This window comes from Sesamum indicum, linkage group LG6, assembly GCF_000512975.1.
Source record: "Sesamum indicum cultivar Zhongzhi No. 13 linkage group LG6, S_indicum_v1.0, whole genome shotgun sequence".
NCBI lineage: Eukaryota > Viridiplantae > Streptophyta > Magnoliopsida > Lamiales > Pedaliaceae > Sesamum > Sesamum indicum.
The window spans coordinates 2,392,392-2,411,224 of NC_026150.1; the positions used below are offsets into that span (position 1 = coordinate 2,392,392).

The following is an 18,833-nucleotide window of genomic DNA, read 5'->3' on the forward strand; positions in this document are numbered from 1 at the left end:
CAAGTGTTATTTCCCCCTCCAGAAGGATGATAGACGAAAATTAAAGATGGCTCGATATTTCAAAAAACTACTATTATAATATGTGATCGTATTACAAATTGACCTTTAAAAAAAAAGAATAACGATACGCGTCCTATATTTTTATGCCTGCCCACCACTATCGTTTTCTCTTCTTTATTTTTGCTTTACTATCTCTCTCTCACACACACAAAAAAAAAAAAAAAAGGAAAGAAACACCAAAATTTGGGGGATCTAAGACAATCATCCTAAGTAGATCTCTTAGCTTAGCTTTTGAGCAGCATGTTATGAAGGATTGTGACTACATAGTCTACATGGTCATTGAGTAATAGTTTGATATGTGGCTCTCTAAGTCAATTTGGGCAGGCGTAATAATTGGTGTCCACTTTTAATTTTTGTTCAATTCATATACTTTGTTTGTTTAATAGTGACACATAATTTTGACCAGAATTGGTGGCAAATATGGTCAATTATTATGGTAAAAAGATGCATGTTTCTTGACCTTAGGTTTTGTCATTATCATTGAAGCAATCTCTCTAGCTATAAGAGTCAAGAGAGTTTGTACCTAGGGCCGATGTATTAGCAAATAATTTGTTATAATTATTAAGAATTAATTTATTTTAATAAATAGTCACATTAATACTATAAACATAGACTGTTTGTTATTGTATTTATTGGAACTTAATTGAAGAAAACGAATAATTAGAAAGCTCGTGTATACTGCGGAACATTAAACGCAAAACCCTGGTGTATTTGAGTCTTGATTTAGTTAAACATGTTAATTGTGTGCAATTCTTTGGATTTATTCACACTTAAACGTCTGGGGTTTGGTGATTAGAAAATTAACTTACTGCTGATAAGATTTTGTTCAAATAGAAAAAGACAATTGAAACTACGAGTTTTTGGATTAAAATCAGACAAGCTTTTGTGGCTATCTATTTCTGATTATGTTTGTACGAACTGCATTATCTCATTATTATTGTAATTACTGGTGATTGGATTATTAATTTTTAATTAGTTAAATGATACAATTAATAATTCAAATTCTTAAAAATTTATAAATAAAAAGAGTAAATATATAATAATAGTTTTGAGATTTGACATAATTATAAATATTTTTTTGTTGTTAAAAAATTATCAATACTCCGATGAAATTATCTAATTGTTGGGTAGAGGCTTGGAAATGTCGACTTTGTCTTTTTTTTTTTTTTTAAAAAAAAATTATAGTAAAAGTTGACGAGTTGTAACTTTCACTAGTCCTTATAGTCCATAATTTTTTTTTAAATTTATAAAAAATAAATAAAATTATTCGATAGTCCACAGTGACATTTTGATTAATTCACCATAAAAATGGATGAAAACCCAACGAAGTCTGATGGAACAGACTAATTGTTGGATGAGAATTAAAATAAAGAGCAGTGATAATTTCTTAAATCATAAGGGAATATTTATAATTATGTCAAATTTTAGGATGATTCTTTGAATTTAACCAATAAAAAAAGAGCTTGACTGGTGGCTCTACGATATTGGGCCTATTTATATGAGTAGGAGAGCAGTCCACAGTCTCAAAATTGGGCCTTTGGAATGATGAATGGCCCATACCCCTCTTTATCGGCCCAAATATATGGGTTAAACTCAATTAATCGGACAATAATAACATCAAAAAACCCCAACTTCAATTAAGCCAACCCGGTTCGTTTCTGTTTCTGGACATGGACTTTTAAACCCGACCCTGACCTACTCTCAAGCTCTCAAGTCTCAGGCTCCCAACGTATGAGCAAAAACCCTATAAACCCTAAATAAAGCTTAAATTTCCGAACTTGTAGAAGAAAACCCCAAATTGGATAAGTTTTAATTCGGGAAAATAAAGAGAAATGGAAGTAGAAGCAGCCGCTGCAGGAGTAGCTATGGAAGAAGAAAGAGAGCTGAGCAACCGGGTAATGTGTCAGCTGCAGGACTCAGAAGGTACACCTCTCGGAGCACCGATTTTTCTCCCGGAAAGCGCTGGCCCTAAGGAGCTGCAACAACTGGTCAATAAACTCCTCAACAACGTAAGTATCTAGTTGGAATTTTTGTTATTTTTAAAGGTGTTTCCTTTTTAGATTCTGGTAAATGTGGAACGGAGTTTGCTTATTGACAGTGTCATACGTTTTGGTGGCATCTTTTCTGATTTCAGTTTGATTTAATTGTTCATACTTGGAGTTGATTTTTGTGACTGTGTATGGCCGTGCTTATTTTTCTTTCTGAAATCGCAACTTATTTTGAATAAAGTTGAGTATTTGCTTATACACTTTTTACTTAGTTACATGGATCAAATTGTTGAGATTTTAAAACTAAACGGTTTGAAGAATCATTGAAAATTGTAACTATAAAATTCTGATTGATTGGAATAGCAATATGCAGACCTGGGTTTGTGGTCATTGGTTGAGTATTATGAGCTGAGATGAGAAGGAATCTCAAGAAATTTTTGCTCTTTCCATTGACACCCTGTCTGTTTATTAATAAGCTTCGTGTTACTGATCCTTTCTCATCTCCAAACTCTTTCCATCCTTTTCTCTTTCTCTGGTGCAACCGAAGATGGACGCCATGCATCGCATGGTGCTGATGCTTATGGTGGCAGCAATTGCAATTTTAAGGTTCACACATATACCACCAGGATGAGAGTCCTGAAAATGGACCTACTTATCGTTGGTATTTGGATCCTTGAGTTGATATCTTTACCCCTTCTTTTTTGAATCAATTGAACTGGATTTTGGAATTTTGAAGTTATGAGATTCTGTTTTTCCGTCATAATTTTTTCCTTTCCCCCACAAAAATCCTAGAATAAACACATATGTTGAAGATAGAGAAGCTGTAGTTCTAAGGAAAAGAAAAACACAAATCTAAACCAAAAAAACACCCGTATTGTGCTAGATGCTGTTTCAGCAATAGCTGAACTGTTCTTTCCAATGTAAAAGAACAATGATGTTGTTTTTTCTAGGATTTTGAGCATGTCTTGTCAGAGTACATGAAGAATTTAGACATTTATGTGTCTACACTAGTTAATAATGTTGAATTTGATAATGGATCTTTAATTTGTTTCAGGAGGAAAAATTGCCTTATGCATTTTATGTATCAGACAATGAGCTTGTTGTGCAGCTTGGGTCATACCTTCAGAAGAATAAGGGTGAAAATTTTCAGCTAATTCTGTTTTATTTGTTTTCAAATCCATGATGTGTAGAATCCATCATATCCCCAAACAAGTTGCTAAGATTCTCTCTAAATCTTGTTGCAGTGTCTGTGGAGAAGGTTATCAAAATAGTTTACCAGCCCCAAGCTGTATTCAGAATACGCCCAGTAACACGCTGTTCTTCAACTATTGCTGGTATGAAAATTTATTTGATTCCTTTCATGGGTTCATGCCATTTGCTAACATGGTTTAAGTGATAGAAATCATCAATGTAATTGGTCTTCTTTGAGATTTGTTTTCTACAGAACTGTGAGGTAGCTTTTGTTATACTATGCTGTAGGAGGCTTTGTTTAGCTCTATAATTCCTGGAAGGACTTCTTGAACCCTTTAAAGTTATTATTTTATGCAGTATTTGGTCTATATTTTGCAAATGGCTGAAAATATCTTCAGTAGTCTGAGAGAGCTTCTTTCTGCTGGTTTTGTATATGCCTTTAAACTATTGTGGGTAGTTTTTCGGATGCATTTGTGGTTCTTGCGAGGGGACAAAACTAAATTGATTTTGGTAACTGCCACAACATGAGAACTGAAAGCAACAGGGCACAATGTTGCAAGTGTAAACCCTTGTAACCTAGTCAATGTCAGCTAACCTGTAATAGTGGAGATCTCATCCAACTATGAGTATGGAGTAAGGAGGCAGTCAATACTGTGGCTCAATTTTTTGATGGAACTTCTGTGAGAGCTTATGGCACAAGTGCTTGGACAGTTTTCTTTCATAAGTGAAGTATTTCTTGCTAGGGTGATAGCTATAACTTTGATGCTAATTGATTGGTCATGGTAGTCGTTAAATGTAGAAAACTTAAGTCTGCCTTTAGTGGAACCCTGTTGTTGTTATGTGATGTGATTCTCATTATGTTTCTGCTTAGTTCATAACACGTTTTCTGATTCTCATTATGTTTTTGCTCAGTTTACTTATTGCTTGGTGTTATCCTGCTCTCTTATGATCTATAATGTTATGGACATTCCCTAGGTAACCAATTCAGCGTTCCAACTCTTTTGTTTTGGTGTGGTGTTGGGTTTGATTGGATGCATCTATAAACTTAATGTCGGTGTTGGATAGTAGAAAGTTTTGCCAATACTTTCTTTAACCCTATATATTTATGCAATTGCAGGTCATACAGAGGCTGTGCTTTCAGTTGCCTTTAGTCCTGATGGACGTCACTTGGCTAGTGGATCGGGTGACACAACTGTTCGTTTATGGGATCTAAATACACAAACACCATTGTTCACCTGTAAAGGTTAGAATCCGTTCTCGTGTATGATTTAGAGGCATGTACTCGCTTTCTTTTTCCAGGCATTCTATAAACTTTAGAGATTACATTTTACATTATGTTATGCATGATTTCAAGTATATTTTCTTGGCTGATTTGGTTAGAGTTTAAATTATCATCCACGACATGAAGAATTAGTATTTGAGGATTTGCTTATTGAACTATATATGCATAAATTCTCATATGCGTGTTGCCCATATTCTTTTAATTTGAAAAGGAGAACCTGATGGAAGGAATGTCTCTTTCATGAACTCTGGGGTGCACCTTTACATTGTTTATAATCTCATCTTAAACTCAATGTGCACAGTTTTGGACCAAAATTATCTGTAAATTACCCCTTCTGGATTGTCAATATGTTACTTTTGTTGGAGAAAGTGACATTACAAAATTATCTCTTTCATAGGTTTGATAATTATGATCGCACATTTTGCTTTCTTTTTAGGACACAAGAACTGGGTTCTTTCTATTGCATGGTCGCCGGATGGTAAGCATCTTGTTAGTGGAAGCAAGGCTGGTGAGCTTATATGCTGGGAGCCGCAGACTGGGAAGCCATCTGGCAATCCACTTGTTGTAAGCCCATAAACAAGTTGTTTGATTTTAGATAAAGTCCCTTCTTCTCATCCAATTAGGGCTCTGGATTCCTTGGATAAAACATTGCCTCTTTGACTGCAGTCCAGTAAAGTCGATTCTGAAAATTATAATTTGTTCTTTATTTTGGAAAAGCTCTAGCAAAAATAGCTATAAACAATCTCAAAAAGAGATTAATTCTGAAGTTTGATAACAGCTTTATAAGTTTCATATTATGCATTGACATAGATATGCAAGGATTGCAAGGTACATGAATATACTCGGAAGGACCTAGAGTAGAGGCTGATTGAAAAAAGCTATATTGACATTTGGATGTAATCTCATAGTTAACATTGCAAGAATTGAAAATTTTGGACGAACAAAAGTATATGCTTACTCTATCTGAATGCTTCTCCAGATTAAATTTTTCTCTTACGTCATCTATGTTTATATCTAATTCATCTCCAAGATTGTCAATTTTTATCTCCCAAGTCTGGTACCAAGATAAATGCAGACCATATAATTGATGATTAAGACCAAGATAAGCTTAATAAACAGCCACTTCCTAATTTCTTCTGAGGAAACTGATTACCATGTAAATGGAATCTTTTCTTGTTGTATTAGCCAAATAATTCATTGTTCATCTGATTGGTAAAAAAAATATAGAATCCATTGTTCATCTGTACTTGTTATGACATTGCATGTTTTAGAAAGAATTGAAGTGAGTTGAATGGCATATTATATTGTCAGGGCCACAAGAAATGGGTAACTGGAATTTCATGGGAGCCTGTCCATCTTAGTGCTCCATGTCGCCGGTTTGTCAGTGCCAGTAAAGATGGTGATGCAAGGATATGGGATGTTACATTAAGAAAATGTGTCATATGTCTAACTGGACACACACTTGCCATAACTTGTGTGAAGTGGGGTGGAGATGGAGTCATATATACTGGGTATGTTTTTCCATTGTTCATGGGAACTTACCTGCAAAAATATTGCTCAACTTGTTTGCCAAAATAATCAGAGCGCATTTTTCATCCTTGATTTGTAGCTTTTATTTCGGCTTGAAAATTTGGGATGTTAAGCTATTTTGTATTTTTGATCTGGGTTCTGGATACATTAATTTGTTCCTTGTTAGTTTCATGCTGTCATGATGTCTTCATTGATGTTGTTGTTATGCCCACATATAAAGAGGCTATCTGCTCAGATTGGAGATGTCTGTATAGTGCACATTTTATGCAAGTGCAGCATTTCCAAATGGCTCCACAACTAATGCAATCCTTCTGTTTGTTAAACTACAGTTAAGCTGTTAGAAACTCGGGGTAGGAGTTCTGCTTGTGCAAGGAATCTCCTCTGGGGATCCAAATGTAGAAATTTGTCTCTAGCTTTGTTCTGATGCGGAGTATATGGGAAGGAATTGGGGGAAAATATTGTTCTATTGTGTGAGGTAAAATTCTATATTTTAAAGTGTATGTTCTGCTTGTCATTTGCAGGTCTCAGGATTGTACAATTAAAATGTGGGAAACTTCACAAGGGAAACTAATACGTGAATTGAAGGTAAATGTTTCAACAATTTCTCATTCTGCCCCCTCCTATTTCTAATAACTGTAACTCTCTTACTGGTGCACAGTGGTTCTTGTTGCTCTCAGCTTTGCATTCATATTGCTCTGCACTTTTGGTGTGTAGTAGCCTCTGTAACATACATCTTCGATGTAATTTGTTATGCATGGCATCCTCAATCTGGTTTTTGTATTAGACTTGGTAAAGCCATGAGTGAAATTGAGTTGTCTTAAGAATAGTGAGGAACGCTATTTTACCGTTTCTTATGGCAGGTTACCTAGTTGCTATTTTTCTTTTAAACTAAAAGTATTAAGTTTTTCTGAAAAGATTTTATATATTGTATAGGAGCATGTCAAAAAATCTTTCTCTGGTCTCTTTAAAAGGCTTTCCATGTAGATGGTGTATTTATATTATTTTCTCAATGTGGGGTAAGGTGTTCAGTAGACTTTGTTCTTGCATTAACTTCTCTAACTCTTGCTCCAAATTATTTTGTATTCTGTCGCTAATCATTTTCTTTGTTCATCTTCTGAAGGGCCATGGTCATTGGGTCAATTCGTTGGCATTGAGTACTGAATATGTACTCCGCACTGGTGCCTTTGACCACACTGGTAAACAGTATTCATCTCCAGAGGAAATGAAGAAGGTAATTGATTTATCTTCAGTATTATTAGCTTAGGAGAGACACAATTATTTAATCATTCCTATTATGTGCTGAGTTACATATTATTCAGATGCTTTTAACACTGGTGCTTTTTGATTTTATTAAGTGATTTAACTTTTCCACCAAAAAGAAAGGAATTTTAACTGATATAATTCGCTTTTACATTTGAGAAATACTTGAGTGTGAAATCATATATTATTTCAACTCTTGCAATCAGTAGTTAGGGCTGGTAAGGTTGTTAAGATGGGATGGGGCTGTTTAAGTTATGCGAAATGTCCTACCGGACAACACGACACCCAGTAGTCTAAAGGAGTCACCACGGGTATAGAATAGGAAGGAGTTATAGATGGGAATATCGATGCAATATGTATGAGACTGCTCTAAAAATGCTGAATATTTTTGTGGGAAAGATGTAAACATCTAATTACCTAGTTCATTTCAATATATTTTTATTCCCAACGTCTTCGCCTCATCACCCTCCTTGATTCGGACCTGCCAATAGCCCGACCTCAAGTCTATCTTCGTGAAGTAGTTCGCACCACTCAAACGGTCGAAGCAGTCTGCCACCAACGGTATCGGGTACTTGTTCTTCACAGTGATCTTATTCAGCGCCCGATACACACAACACAGGCGTAGGGAGCCGTCGGCCTTCTTCTGAAACAGGACCGGCGCTCCATACGGCGACTTTGCGGGTTTGATGATTCCGCTCTCCAGCATATCCTTTCAGTTCACTGAGCGTGCTGATGGCTCTTTTGGAGTGTCACCTCTGTTTTCTCTTGTTGTGGTTGGCTGCTTATTGCGAAGCTTCTTTTTCCAAAGACTTTCAACCTTTTTACTCACTCCTTGGGTACAATTTCTCTTCAGATCCTCCACAGGAACAGCTTAGGTGTAAATAAAACTTACATATCAAAGTAAATAATTAATCAGCAGGCTTCTAGTTCCTATTATGCCTGTGCCCTTCAGAACTAATGCCCCAAAGTTGAATATGACTTTTTTGGTTTTTGTGTTCCTCTGCTATATTTACAGTTTTACTGCATTCTTGTTTCAGCCACTATTTAAGTTCTCCTTGTGCCAGGTAGCTTTGGAAAGGTACAATAAGATGAAGGGGAGTGCTCCTGAGAGATTGGTCTCAGGTTCAGATGATTTTACCATGTTCCTATGGGAACCTGCTGTCAGCAAACACCCGAAAACGCGTATGACTGGTCATCAGCAGGTATGAGTATTTGATTTTCTTGTCATTTCTTGGGTTTGTCCTCACACATAATCAGTTATGACTCTTTTACTTGGACAAAACCAAAACTAATGGTTTTTTTCTTGGATTGATTGAGTTTTATCTTTGTTTTCTACCATAAGCATGAAAGATTGCAGAGATATAGGGGTGGTGGGTAGCACTCTAGTTAAAAATAAATGCATCAATACTACAAACCAAAGAAACATAAGCTGGCTACTAAGTTAGCCTGTTCGATAACGGTATGTTAAACTCCAATCAAATAAACAGAAGAAATTTTCTCTATTATGAGCGAAAAGACGAACAGAGAATGGTAGATGGCCATGATTTTAACCTAAATAAAAACTTATTTCACAGTTGAGCCTGATCAGCCCCCAAAATTAAACATCATACCTTTCTATTAGTTATTGTTACTTTCCCTATCAGTCCTTCTTTTGAGTACCTATCTCGACTAACAATGCTGTTCCACAAAGAGAACCAGTTTAGCTGGGGGCCTCGGCCTCCAGCCCCAATTTGTTTCTGCACCTGGATTAGCAATGCAGCACACGAGTGCCTGTTAGCCATCTTTTGTGTTCTGTGTTCGCAGCATTCGCCTATCACCATTGATACCCATGTAGTAGCCTGAGAAAATCCATCATGGGAAACCCTACAACAATCTCCTGTTTTGTTCTGCCACCACCATCTTTTGGGTCCCACTACCTTATTCTTTTAGCAAGGATTCATAAGAGGAATTACATCTTGCAACAGGGGGCCCCTATATTCAGGTAATCTGCAGTGGCTGTGGGGGACAAAGGCAACGTTATTTATTATGTCATAGAAGTTGTGGAGTTGGCAGAGATGGTGTGGTATTCCAAGTGCAATGACCATTACTTCTGTTTTGGTTCCCCTATCCTATCTCGTCCCTATGTTTCTCTGAAGCCAGTATTTAGCACCAACTATTTGCTTGCTGAACAAAAGACTTGATTCTTATCTATGAATATTTGATATGTTAGTGTTGCCTCACTAGTACTTCCTCACTTTAACAAGAATATCTCTTCCTACTCATTCCTGATTTTAGACTTTGTTCTGCTGCAGCTTGTCAATCATGTATATTTTTCTCCTGATGGGCTATGGATTGCCAGTGCCTCCTTTGACAAGTCGGTCAAGTTATGGAATGGAACCACTGGAAACTTTGTGGCTGCTTTCCGTGGTCATGTGGGGCCTGTTTATCAAATAAGGTTAGAATTATTTTCTTTGTATATTTATCCATCTACTAGCTGTGTACCTAATCAGCATTTCTTTTTACAGCTGGTCAGCAGACAGTAGGCTGCTTTTGAGTGGGAGCAAAGACTCAACTTTAAAGGTAACATTCCTTTGTTAACTGAATGTGCTCTAAATAACTTCTCCTTTAGTTATTGTTCTCTCTCACAAAATCCATAAGATAGTTGATTCTGAGAGAGTAGTAATGCAGAGCTAGCTCATCTGTGTTGGTGATTGCATGAAAATCTGTCCTACACTTTCAGAAAGTTGAATGTGTTTTCTTGATCTCCTAGGCTTTCGAGACATGACGCATCATGTAAATGTTTATAATTTATTCAATAATTCCCGATGCGATGCTTGGCAAACAAATAGCTGAATCAATACAAATTAAGCCAGCAGACAACATAAAATAAGATTAAAAATAACCTGGTTTTGCTGCACTTGGGCACTGATGTAACACTGATACAAATAACAGGGAAGACAGAATTTGAGGTCCGAAATCTTGATGAGACATTGGCATACAAAAGAAGTATAAATTGATATTACTATATTTGCGGTCTATTCAGATTTTTCGGTCATGTACATGATGAATCAGTTGAAACTTCCCTTCCTATTTGTCCACCGATATCTGAATTGCCAATTTATTTTCAACTGAATATGGAGATGCTTTGGCTATTCTATTTCATATAAAGCGTGCACTTGCTTTTAAGGAAATTTTTTCTTACTAGAAGGCTAATGTTGCTGAATGTGGATGTGCATTTTGTAATTGATGTGAGTTTTTAAACAGGTTTGGGATATCCGGACACAGAAGTTGAAACAAGATCTTCCAGGGCATGCAGATGAAGTAAGGCCTACCAGCCATCCCTGACTCCATCCCCATCCCCACCCCCACCCCACCTCCACTGTCTGTAAAAGAAAGGAAAAGAGCTCCTTCTTCTCTCTCTCTAAGTTCATGCTGGCCCATTTGTGCAATTCTTTTATGCTATTTCTCTGCTTTACCTTTCCATCCTTTTTGGAGGGGTTGTAGGAGAAGCCATGAATAATGACTTTTTTCGTTCTTCAGGTTTTTGCAGTTGACTGGAGTCCAGATGGTGAGAAAGTAGCATCTGGTGGCAAGGATAAAGTGTTGAAGTTATGGATGGGCTAGAAATCACCATGTGGAAGTAAAGACTTTGAAGGCTGAAGGCTTGTACAGCTTATACACTGCCAGTTTATGGAAAAGAATTCTCAGATTGCGCGTGGGGATATGAACATAGTTTACTAAAATATGAGGTCTTGCATTCATTTGGTCTAGGTCATTCAGCTATCGCACCATGCTATGCTCTGATGGTTTCTCCATACAATTACAGCAAAGCTCTCCAAATTAATAGTGTTGGCAGGTCAAGTTACTATATTGTAAGTTTCATTTTTGGCCCAATTCCATTTAACCTCTTTTTCGATTTTTTATGGTGAATGCCATTTCACTTGCCTTCTTTTGAAAACCAGATGTTTAGGTGTCTTGACTAGGCTGAATTTCCTGTATTTGGCACATAATCCAGTGTACTGCTCAATTATATAGTCAGAAGATTGTATTTGGTGGTGATTATAATATCTCTGCCCACTTCTCAGCATGATCTTCCAGGATAAACCATGATAATGGACTGGTCATTTCCAAGGCTGAACTGAATGAGTCGGAAAAACAGGGCTACAGATAACTTGGTCTGCTGAAATTGACTTCCAATTCTGAATAGCATATTTTGATGATTAGAGTTTCTATTCTGGCAAAAAAGGGTGGTACTGTGGACTACAAAGACTCAGTTTAGTCAATTATTACATGCAATTCTTCAACGAGTCTCCAGCACCCTGGAAAAAGCAATACGAGAGAGCAAAATCTGCAATAAAAATCCCGACAAGAGAGACAACCACTGCCGACGTAGTTGATTCTCCGACGCCTTTGGCACCTCCCAATGTCGTAACACCCCATGCACAGCTCACAACTGATATTATTGCGCCAAAGACCTGCGACTTTATCATTGCACTAATTATATCCCATGATCTAAGAGCTCTTTGAGCAGAATCCAAGATTATGTTGATGCTGATGCCATAAACACTGTCAGCTAGGAGAGCACTTGATGCCATCCCTACTGTAAAACACATCAGAGTCAAAAATGGAAGGGCAACACATGAAGCTAGCACTCTCGGGGTTACCAGATAATCCACAGGATTTGCGCCAAGAACCCTCAACGTGTCGGTTTGCTCTGACACCTGCATTGTGCCTAATTCTGCAGCAAAGGCACTTCCAATCCGTCCAGCAACTACGATTGATGTGACAACGGGACTCAGCTCCCTTGAAAAGGCAAGGGCCAAAACCCCACCAACAGATCTATTCAGTCCTAATCTGGTAAACTCCCTCACAAATTGGATAGTGAACGCCATGCCAACAAAAGCTGATGTCAGGAGACAGACACCAACTGATTTAGGCCCAACTCTCTCTAGTTGTTGGAGAGTGTTTTTCCAGTGAATTTTGCCCTTTATGGTCCTAGTGATCACTTGCCCTGTCAAAACAAGAACAGATAAACCTCTCCATAAGTACTTAGGAGGTGACCATTTACTCAGGAATGTGCTTGATTCATTATTCGGTAGTGGAATTTCAGTTGCTTCTTCTTCTTCAGACACTGAAGCACTTGGGTGACCATCTTCTCTATCCAGAACAAAAAGCTTGCTTTGTTTAACAGGAGAGAAAACCCTGCGAGTCTTTGCCGCCTCAGAAAAATAAACTTTCTGGATAAGGTGCCTGAAGCTCAAGGAAGTAATCTTTGCTGGACAACTTAAATTGATAGAGCTACGTCTGAAAGATGTCAGAGATAAGAGTTAAAACAAATTAATGAGATAACCACTCAATAAGAAACCCAAAAAGGAAAATAATAATAAGCAGATAAAAAAAATTGTTCTTGTCACATCCGTGTTATGTATTCATACACAAACAGAGAGGTGAAGAAAAAAGAAACCTGTCAGAGATGTGAATAACCGGGCGAATTTGGGAGGCTGCTAGCATGTTAGTTCCCTCTTTGTTAAGATGTATATGGAATATAAGTCTTGGTTCTTCCTCTGAGAAGGGAGAGTTGTCTAAATGCCCTGAACTACAAACCTGCTCTAAACTATCTACCAAAAATTGTTGAACACATGCAACTGAGATAAAAAGGCTGTCTTCTGTAAATTCAGTTGCTACAAGGCAACATGGCCCAGCAAGCCAGGAACTACAAGTAACGCTGAATGGCAAATGATTTCATTGAAAGCCAACTTCTAGACCTTGTAACCTGCAGTTGAAAATAGACAACAGACAGAGATAATTTGGGGTTCTAGTGTCATAGTGATGTCAAATAAACTACCTTAAGTAACTTTGAGGAGTAAAATAACGAAGACAACTGCAATAACAATCCAGGAACAAGGTTAAAAATCTCCAAAAACTAATTGCACACTGCTTGGTGCTCGAAAAGAGAGGTCTTGGTCACCAATGGCTATAAATAGGTAGAAAGGGCATGAGCAGGAAAATGGAAGAGCCAACATGCTAAAAGACTGAACTAAACTAAAAAAGAACAGGAGAAGGCCCTCTTTAGCATGAACCTGAAGATTCTGTGTCTACCATATCATCAATCATAAGAGATCAACTTCACTAAATTTCTTTGTGCTAATTTCATCTTTTATGGAATCAATCTGCATTTCATCATTGTCCAATATGACCCGTATAAAGAATGGGCATTTGCAGTCATTGACAGATCATAATATGCTCTCCATTCACTATAAAAACGTGCAGGAAAATGCATTAGATGTATGATTCTAATCTAAGTTCAGGTGGGAGAGGAAATGCCATAGCCAACCCCAAAACTAGTTGTGCATAGCACGAGATGTGCCAGGCACCAAAGCATAAGCAGGAGGTCAGTTTCAGCATAGTGCTTGTATGAACCCATAGTGCAGCAGAACTAGACATTACTAATGCCATCAGTCCAGGAAAGCAAAACTACAACTTTCTTCATTTGTTTCTTTGTCAAACAATTTGTTGCACTAACTCGCGGAACTAACTACTCATTCACACGCACAGCAGATGAAATAATGAATCTTTTTTTGCATCAATAAGTCATTAAGAAAAGGGCTTTTTGTTCTGATCTCAAAGTCTGAATCGGTTTCAATCAAAATGGTAATGAACAACCCACAACCCAAAATTTATTAACAAAATAAAAAACAAAGCAACACAGTTGTAAGCACAAAACCAGACGCAGTGAACAAGAAACTAAAACCAAGAATCAACCATCACATTCAGTAGCTGAAATGAACTGCAATAACAAAAGAGGAAAAACTTCAGAAGAAAAAAAAAAAACAATAATAATCCAAATTGGCAGCAACTACACCAAATATTGAAGAAACGAACATGCTAATAGATGCCAGGAGAAGCGTGCATACTCAATAATTTGAAGATGTAAGAAAGACAAAAGCAAAAACAGAAATGAGATTGGGGAAGAAAAAAGAATGTAAGCACCTTCAATTCTTGATGAGTATAAGGACCCAGAATATCAGAAATGAGAGTGAATATTAATGCGAACTACGGAGCATTTCTCTCTTTCCTACGGTTTCTCTCTCTACTTGTTATATGGCCGTCGCGTAACCCTCCGGTCGGATCACACAGATCAGATCATTGGACAGGATAAACCCGGCCGGTCTGCCATTGAAACCGGCCCGGTTTTGCCTGTCAATTCCATGAGAAAAAGGATACTATATAGTATATACTTCTTTGAAATAATAAACACATACATATATAACATATTTATATATTATCTTGTACATTTACTTTTACATTTTGTACTTTTGAAAACGTTGAAGTTGGTTTTTGGATAATTTATTAAGTACCAATTTTGGAATTGTGTTTACGCAGCCATGAGATAGGCTTTAATATCACACGTTTTTTTCTCATTGCCCTCTCAAATTACTTCTGTTTTTTAATTTTCGTCTTTCTTTTTAAATAAAATAAATTTGATTTTATCTAACTCCTAACTTTACTTCTTGGTTTCCTTGTTTCACTTTAGATACTAAAAGCTGGTTCCCCAACTACGAGACTTGCAGCCATAAACTATCTTTCATAAGAATAAAATGTCATCAACTTGTATCCTATCTTTTAAAAGAATAAATACCACCATTGTTACCCATTCTCAGTAGTTGACTAAGCACCAACTCAGAAATAGTTCACCAAATAAGTGTTGATATAGTAATAAATCTTTGCACACCTAAATGAAGTTGATCATGTTCTTCAAGTACTGGATATAAGGAAAACAACATACTTATTTTCATGGATAGAATCATGAATGCAACACAGAAAATGCATGAGTTGTTACAAAACTTCTACTGTTCTATGGCTATTCATTCACTGGCAAATTTAGAATTTATTTTCCAACCAGCCAACTGGAGAAGTTAGTCATGTATAACACTCTCAATAGTAATTTGAGCATAGAATTTAATTTAATTACATACAAGGAGCCCTCCTGATGAACAGGTAATAATCTCGACAAGTTAGAAAGACAGAACGTGCAGAAAGGAACTAAGTGGCCATTTCAACAATGGCAGAACCCATGGATGTGAATGGATTATATCTCGGTTGATGAAGGAAATCAAATATCTACAAAACGGGGCTTGAAATTTAATCTGATCCTTTCTTGCTTCTCTCACTTGGCCTCGGACAACTTTGTTCGTATCACTTCAGGACTTGAGATCTTGTTAACACTGCCAAAGAGATAGTGTAAGGAACACCAGAGTTGTAAGGGACCGAGATAAGGGTAAAAAATGAAGCTGGTATGACAAGTTGCATTGCTACCAGATGATTGGCAAGTTATTTTGCAGGAAAACGTGAGACTTACCATAAGAGGATATCTCCGCTTGATCCTAACTTCTCATAAATCCATTCTGGAGCCAGTTCTTGCAGCAATCTAAGTTGCTCTTCAACCTCCCCTGTCAAAGTGAATCAAGATTGGTTTCAAAGTGAACTTTTGCAGTACAGAAATGTTAAGTTTATTTTTATCAAAGACCGGACTTACTTCTGTCAACAATATCTAAATGGCCAGTTATTATTTTCTGTATCAGCTCCTCTTTAGTGATAATGGAACGCCTGATTGATTGATACAAGAAATAGATCATGTCAAAGAGCTTGGGCAGACTAGCAATCATTTGTTGCCGCCTTTTTGCTTGCGAGATTGCTGGATCCTTCTCCATTGATGCTAGACGCTCTTTTTCTCGTATCTGTAAAAGCAGACAACCAGTGGACCAAAAGGGAATGAGACTAAGTGGAGCAATTGCTAGATAGGGTCTTTCATTTAGGAAAATATCACAACTAAGATACTGTAAGATGATATGATAATGTGCTTACCGATTGTAGAAGAGCCTCCGGGAGGATGTCATCATCAGCTGATGATTTGCTGCTCCTACCAAATTCACCATCAACCTTGACACTCTTCACAGGAGTGTCGAACTTCAAAGGCCTATTAGGGGGTGGACGCCTGACCAGTTTGCTCGGTGATCTAGATGAATTACCATCTGGGCTCATATAACATCTCTTAGGTGGATGAAGCATGGGTGTTGCACTCATCAATTTTGCGGGAGTAGATAAAAGATCCACTGGAGTTCTCAGTAAAGGTGTCATTTCAACAGATAATTGATCTTCATCCTTGATACTATCTTTACATTTCACTGGGGTTTCAAAAGAGCACTTTTCCTTGCCTGAAGGCTTTACGGATGATTTAGAATGAGATTTAGCAGCAACTGAACTAGTTTCTTTTCCAGGAAATTCATGTTCCACATCAACTGAAGCATGGTTAGAAACAACTACTTGGTCTTCCTTTATGTTTGCTGTAAGATGGCCAGAACCCCGCTGCGAGAAGGATCTTTTAAATGAAGCAGACAGATGGGATGCTGTGACAGTTCGTCCTTCTAAAACTGCCCCATCTGTGGTCTCACTCATCAAAGATGAAGCTGAAGGTTGAACTGAACTTATGCTTGCAGATGCCTTCAATCGAGTAAATGGTTCTGGTAGGTCCTCCTCTGGGACTTCATCACCCTGGACACAGATGTGGCGATTTAGTGGTACTTAGGGAGGGATAGAATAGCAGCAGCAGAATAGAAGCTACTGGGGAGCATGAATGAACAACATATTGTGTCTGATTTAAAAACTATGTGTACTAGGGAACATGTACTAACATAATATCATGTCTAATTTAACCAATGCAACACCTCAGTGCATGGGGAAGCATATTAGCTAATGGAAATGAAGTTGAAACTGATTGATTATACACGGAATCTCATCAAAGATGAGAAGACTCAACTTAGCAGTCTTAAAAATGGATCCCTCAGTAGGAAAGTGGAGATAAAGGTAACTAAGGACTTTCAGTGGTACCTCTGGATGGGATGTGAAGAAATCAAGAAGCCGACCACGGAAGATTTTTCTCAAGTGCAAATTTCGACTGTGAGATTTGGACTTGCTTTTACTCTCAATTGCTTCGACATTCAATGTGATGCGCAGGTCAGGTTTCATGCAGCTAGTGCGCTCATCATGCCGAAGGACTTTCTCCACCAAAATGGCCTCAGGCAGGATGAACTTCAATTGTGCTAAATGACCATAAGTAAACCTCCTGGAAATTTAAATCAGAAACCAAATTGAAAATTCAAATCTATATGAAGAACTCACAATGAAAATTATAAAAAATGTCTGTCAATCTGAGCTGTAAATTCCGCATACCTATCAGTTAAACTTTCTATTTGGGAGCTAATATTAGTAAACGTTGTTGCAGATCTTTTTAATTGGAGCAGCCTGATTGAGCTATCCAAGCTGTTAAAGAATTTATCCAACAACTCATACCTGAAACATAAACATCAAGCATTTAAATTATTAATCTCAGAGACAGAGCAGATAATGAATGACCGTATTCTATATTTACCAGTAATGCTAGAACAGATAATTAAGAAAATGATACTGGAAGGATTCAGTAATTAATCATAGGAGTTATATAACCCATGACACCAAATAAAGCTGGTCTTTTTTTCAAATATACAATGTAAATGTTTTCTCCACATTTTAGATGCCATGAATCTGGGATTGTATACTCGGGATTTCCCTCTTCTTTGATTTGTTGTAGTAGAAAACAGAGCACAAATGCTCGACAACCAGACAGAATTAAACAATTCATTTCAAGACAATCATTCAGAGCACAGGAAAATACATATGCACACAGATCTGCAAGCAGCTGCTTACTTAAACAATCGCAATCCTGCAAAATAAAATGCATGCTTACTTTTCCGGAAGCTGTATCTCAGCATCAACAGACTTCTTCTTCGATTTGACGATGTCCTCTTTCTCGGATCCCAATAGCGGGTCCGTTCTAGCAGGAGTGTTGGATCCCCCTTCCCGGAGCTTCATCGCCGCCTCTCTGACTTCCTTTATCGACATCACCGCGCCACGGTGTCGCAGCCGCCGAGGGGCGTCCACTGGCTTCCCGGGGGTTTTCACGCTCCATGGATTCTGGGCGGGCTCAGCAACCTTCCGAGGCTCCTGATCCGACGACGCAGGTAAATGGAGCTGCTTCTTTGACTTGAACATTGACAACGGCGACGATTTGCCGGCATCCATCGTTGCTCTGGCACACAAAAGCACACACAGTCGAGGTGAAATCGAGGGATCCAATGAGGTATATGTAGACTGTAGCAGGAGGACGAGGGTTTTCTTTTGGCGGGGATCTGACGTGGCTGCTTGCCAGGTCAGCATTGGCGCCAATTTTTCTCGCGGGAAGGAAGGGCTTTTGTGTAATATTATTCCCACAGTGAACTTTTAGATGGGCCTTTGGTCTTGTAATGGGCTATTTTTTGGGGTCGGGCTAATTTGGGATTTCAGGCCCAATGGATTGGTCTGGAGAGATTAAAGGAAGAAAGGCCCAATAGGCTTGAGATTAGCACCAAGTTTGTACGAAATACGGTGTATTTACATCCACATACGTATGCATATATTGATGAGTATGATCTAAGGTTAATTATAAAAATATAAAATTATATATGTAT

At 37.7% G+C, this 18,833-nt stretch overlaps 3 protein-coding genes across 4 annotated transcripts; 1 reads left to right on the plus strand and 2 right to left on the minus strand.

Moving 5' to 3' along the window:
* Positions 1,766 to 11,374, plus strand: LOC105163403 (notchless protein homolog). The gene is made up of 13 exons (XM_011081727.2): positions 1,766 to 2,069; positions 3,103 to 3,184; positions 3,293 to 3,382; positions 4,357 to 4,482; positions 4,958 to 5,085; positions 5,833 to 6,032; positions 6,573 to 6,636; positions 7,172 to 7,282; positions 8,376 to 8,513; positions 9,603 to 9,745; positions 9,816 to 9,870; positions 10,555 to 10,611; positions 10,831 to 11,374. Exons 1-13 carry the CDS (start codon positions 1,893 to 1,895, stop codon positions 10,912 to 10,914), a joined length of 1,455 nt encoding a protein of 484 aa, XP_011080029.1. The 5' UTR covers positions 1,766 to 1,892; the 3' UTR covers positions 10,915 to 11,374.
* LOC105163402 (protein TRIGALACTOSYLDIACYLGLYCEROL 1, chloroplastic) lies at positions 10,846 to 14,479 on the minus strand. 2 transcript variants are annotated; one of them, XM_011081725.2, is made up of 3 exons: positions 14,281 to 14,479; positions 12,755 to 13,063; positions 10,846 to 12,594 (listed from the first exon to the last, which is right to left on the minus strand). In XM_011081725.2, the coding sequence occupies exons 2-3, from the start codon at positions 12,799 to 12,801 to the stop codon at positions 11,577 to 11,579; spliced, it is 1,065 nt and encodes a 354-aa protein (XP_011080027.1). In that variant the 5' UTR covers positions 12,802 to 13,063; positions 14,281 to 14,479; the 3' UTR covers positions 10,846 to 11,576. The 2 variants fall into 2 exon arrangements, with proteins under 2 accessions (XP_011080027.1, XP_011080026.1); XM_011081724.2 differs by having other exon boundaries at positions 12,755 to 14,077.
* On the minus strand, positions 15,159 to 18,455 carry LOC105163404 (CDT1-like protein a, chloroplastic). Its single transcript, XM_011081728.2, has 7 exons — positions 18,074 to 18,455; positions 17,521 to 17,640; positions 17,179 to 17,413; positions 16,156 to 16,842; positions 15,827 to 16,028; positions 15,650 to 15,740; positions 15,159 to 15,515 (listed from the first exon to the last, which is right to left on the minus strand). Exons 1-7 carry the CDS (start codon positions 18,406 to 18,408, stop codon positions 15,458 to 15,460), a joined length of 1,728 nt encoding a protein of 575 aa, XP_011080030.1. The 5' UTR covers positions 18,409 to 18,455; the 3' UTR covers positions 15,159 to 15,457.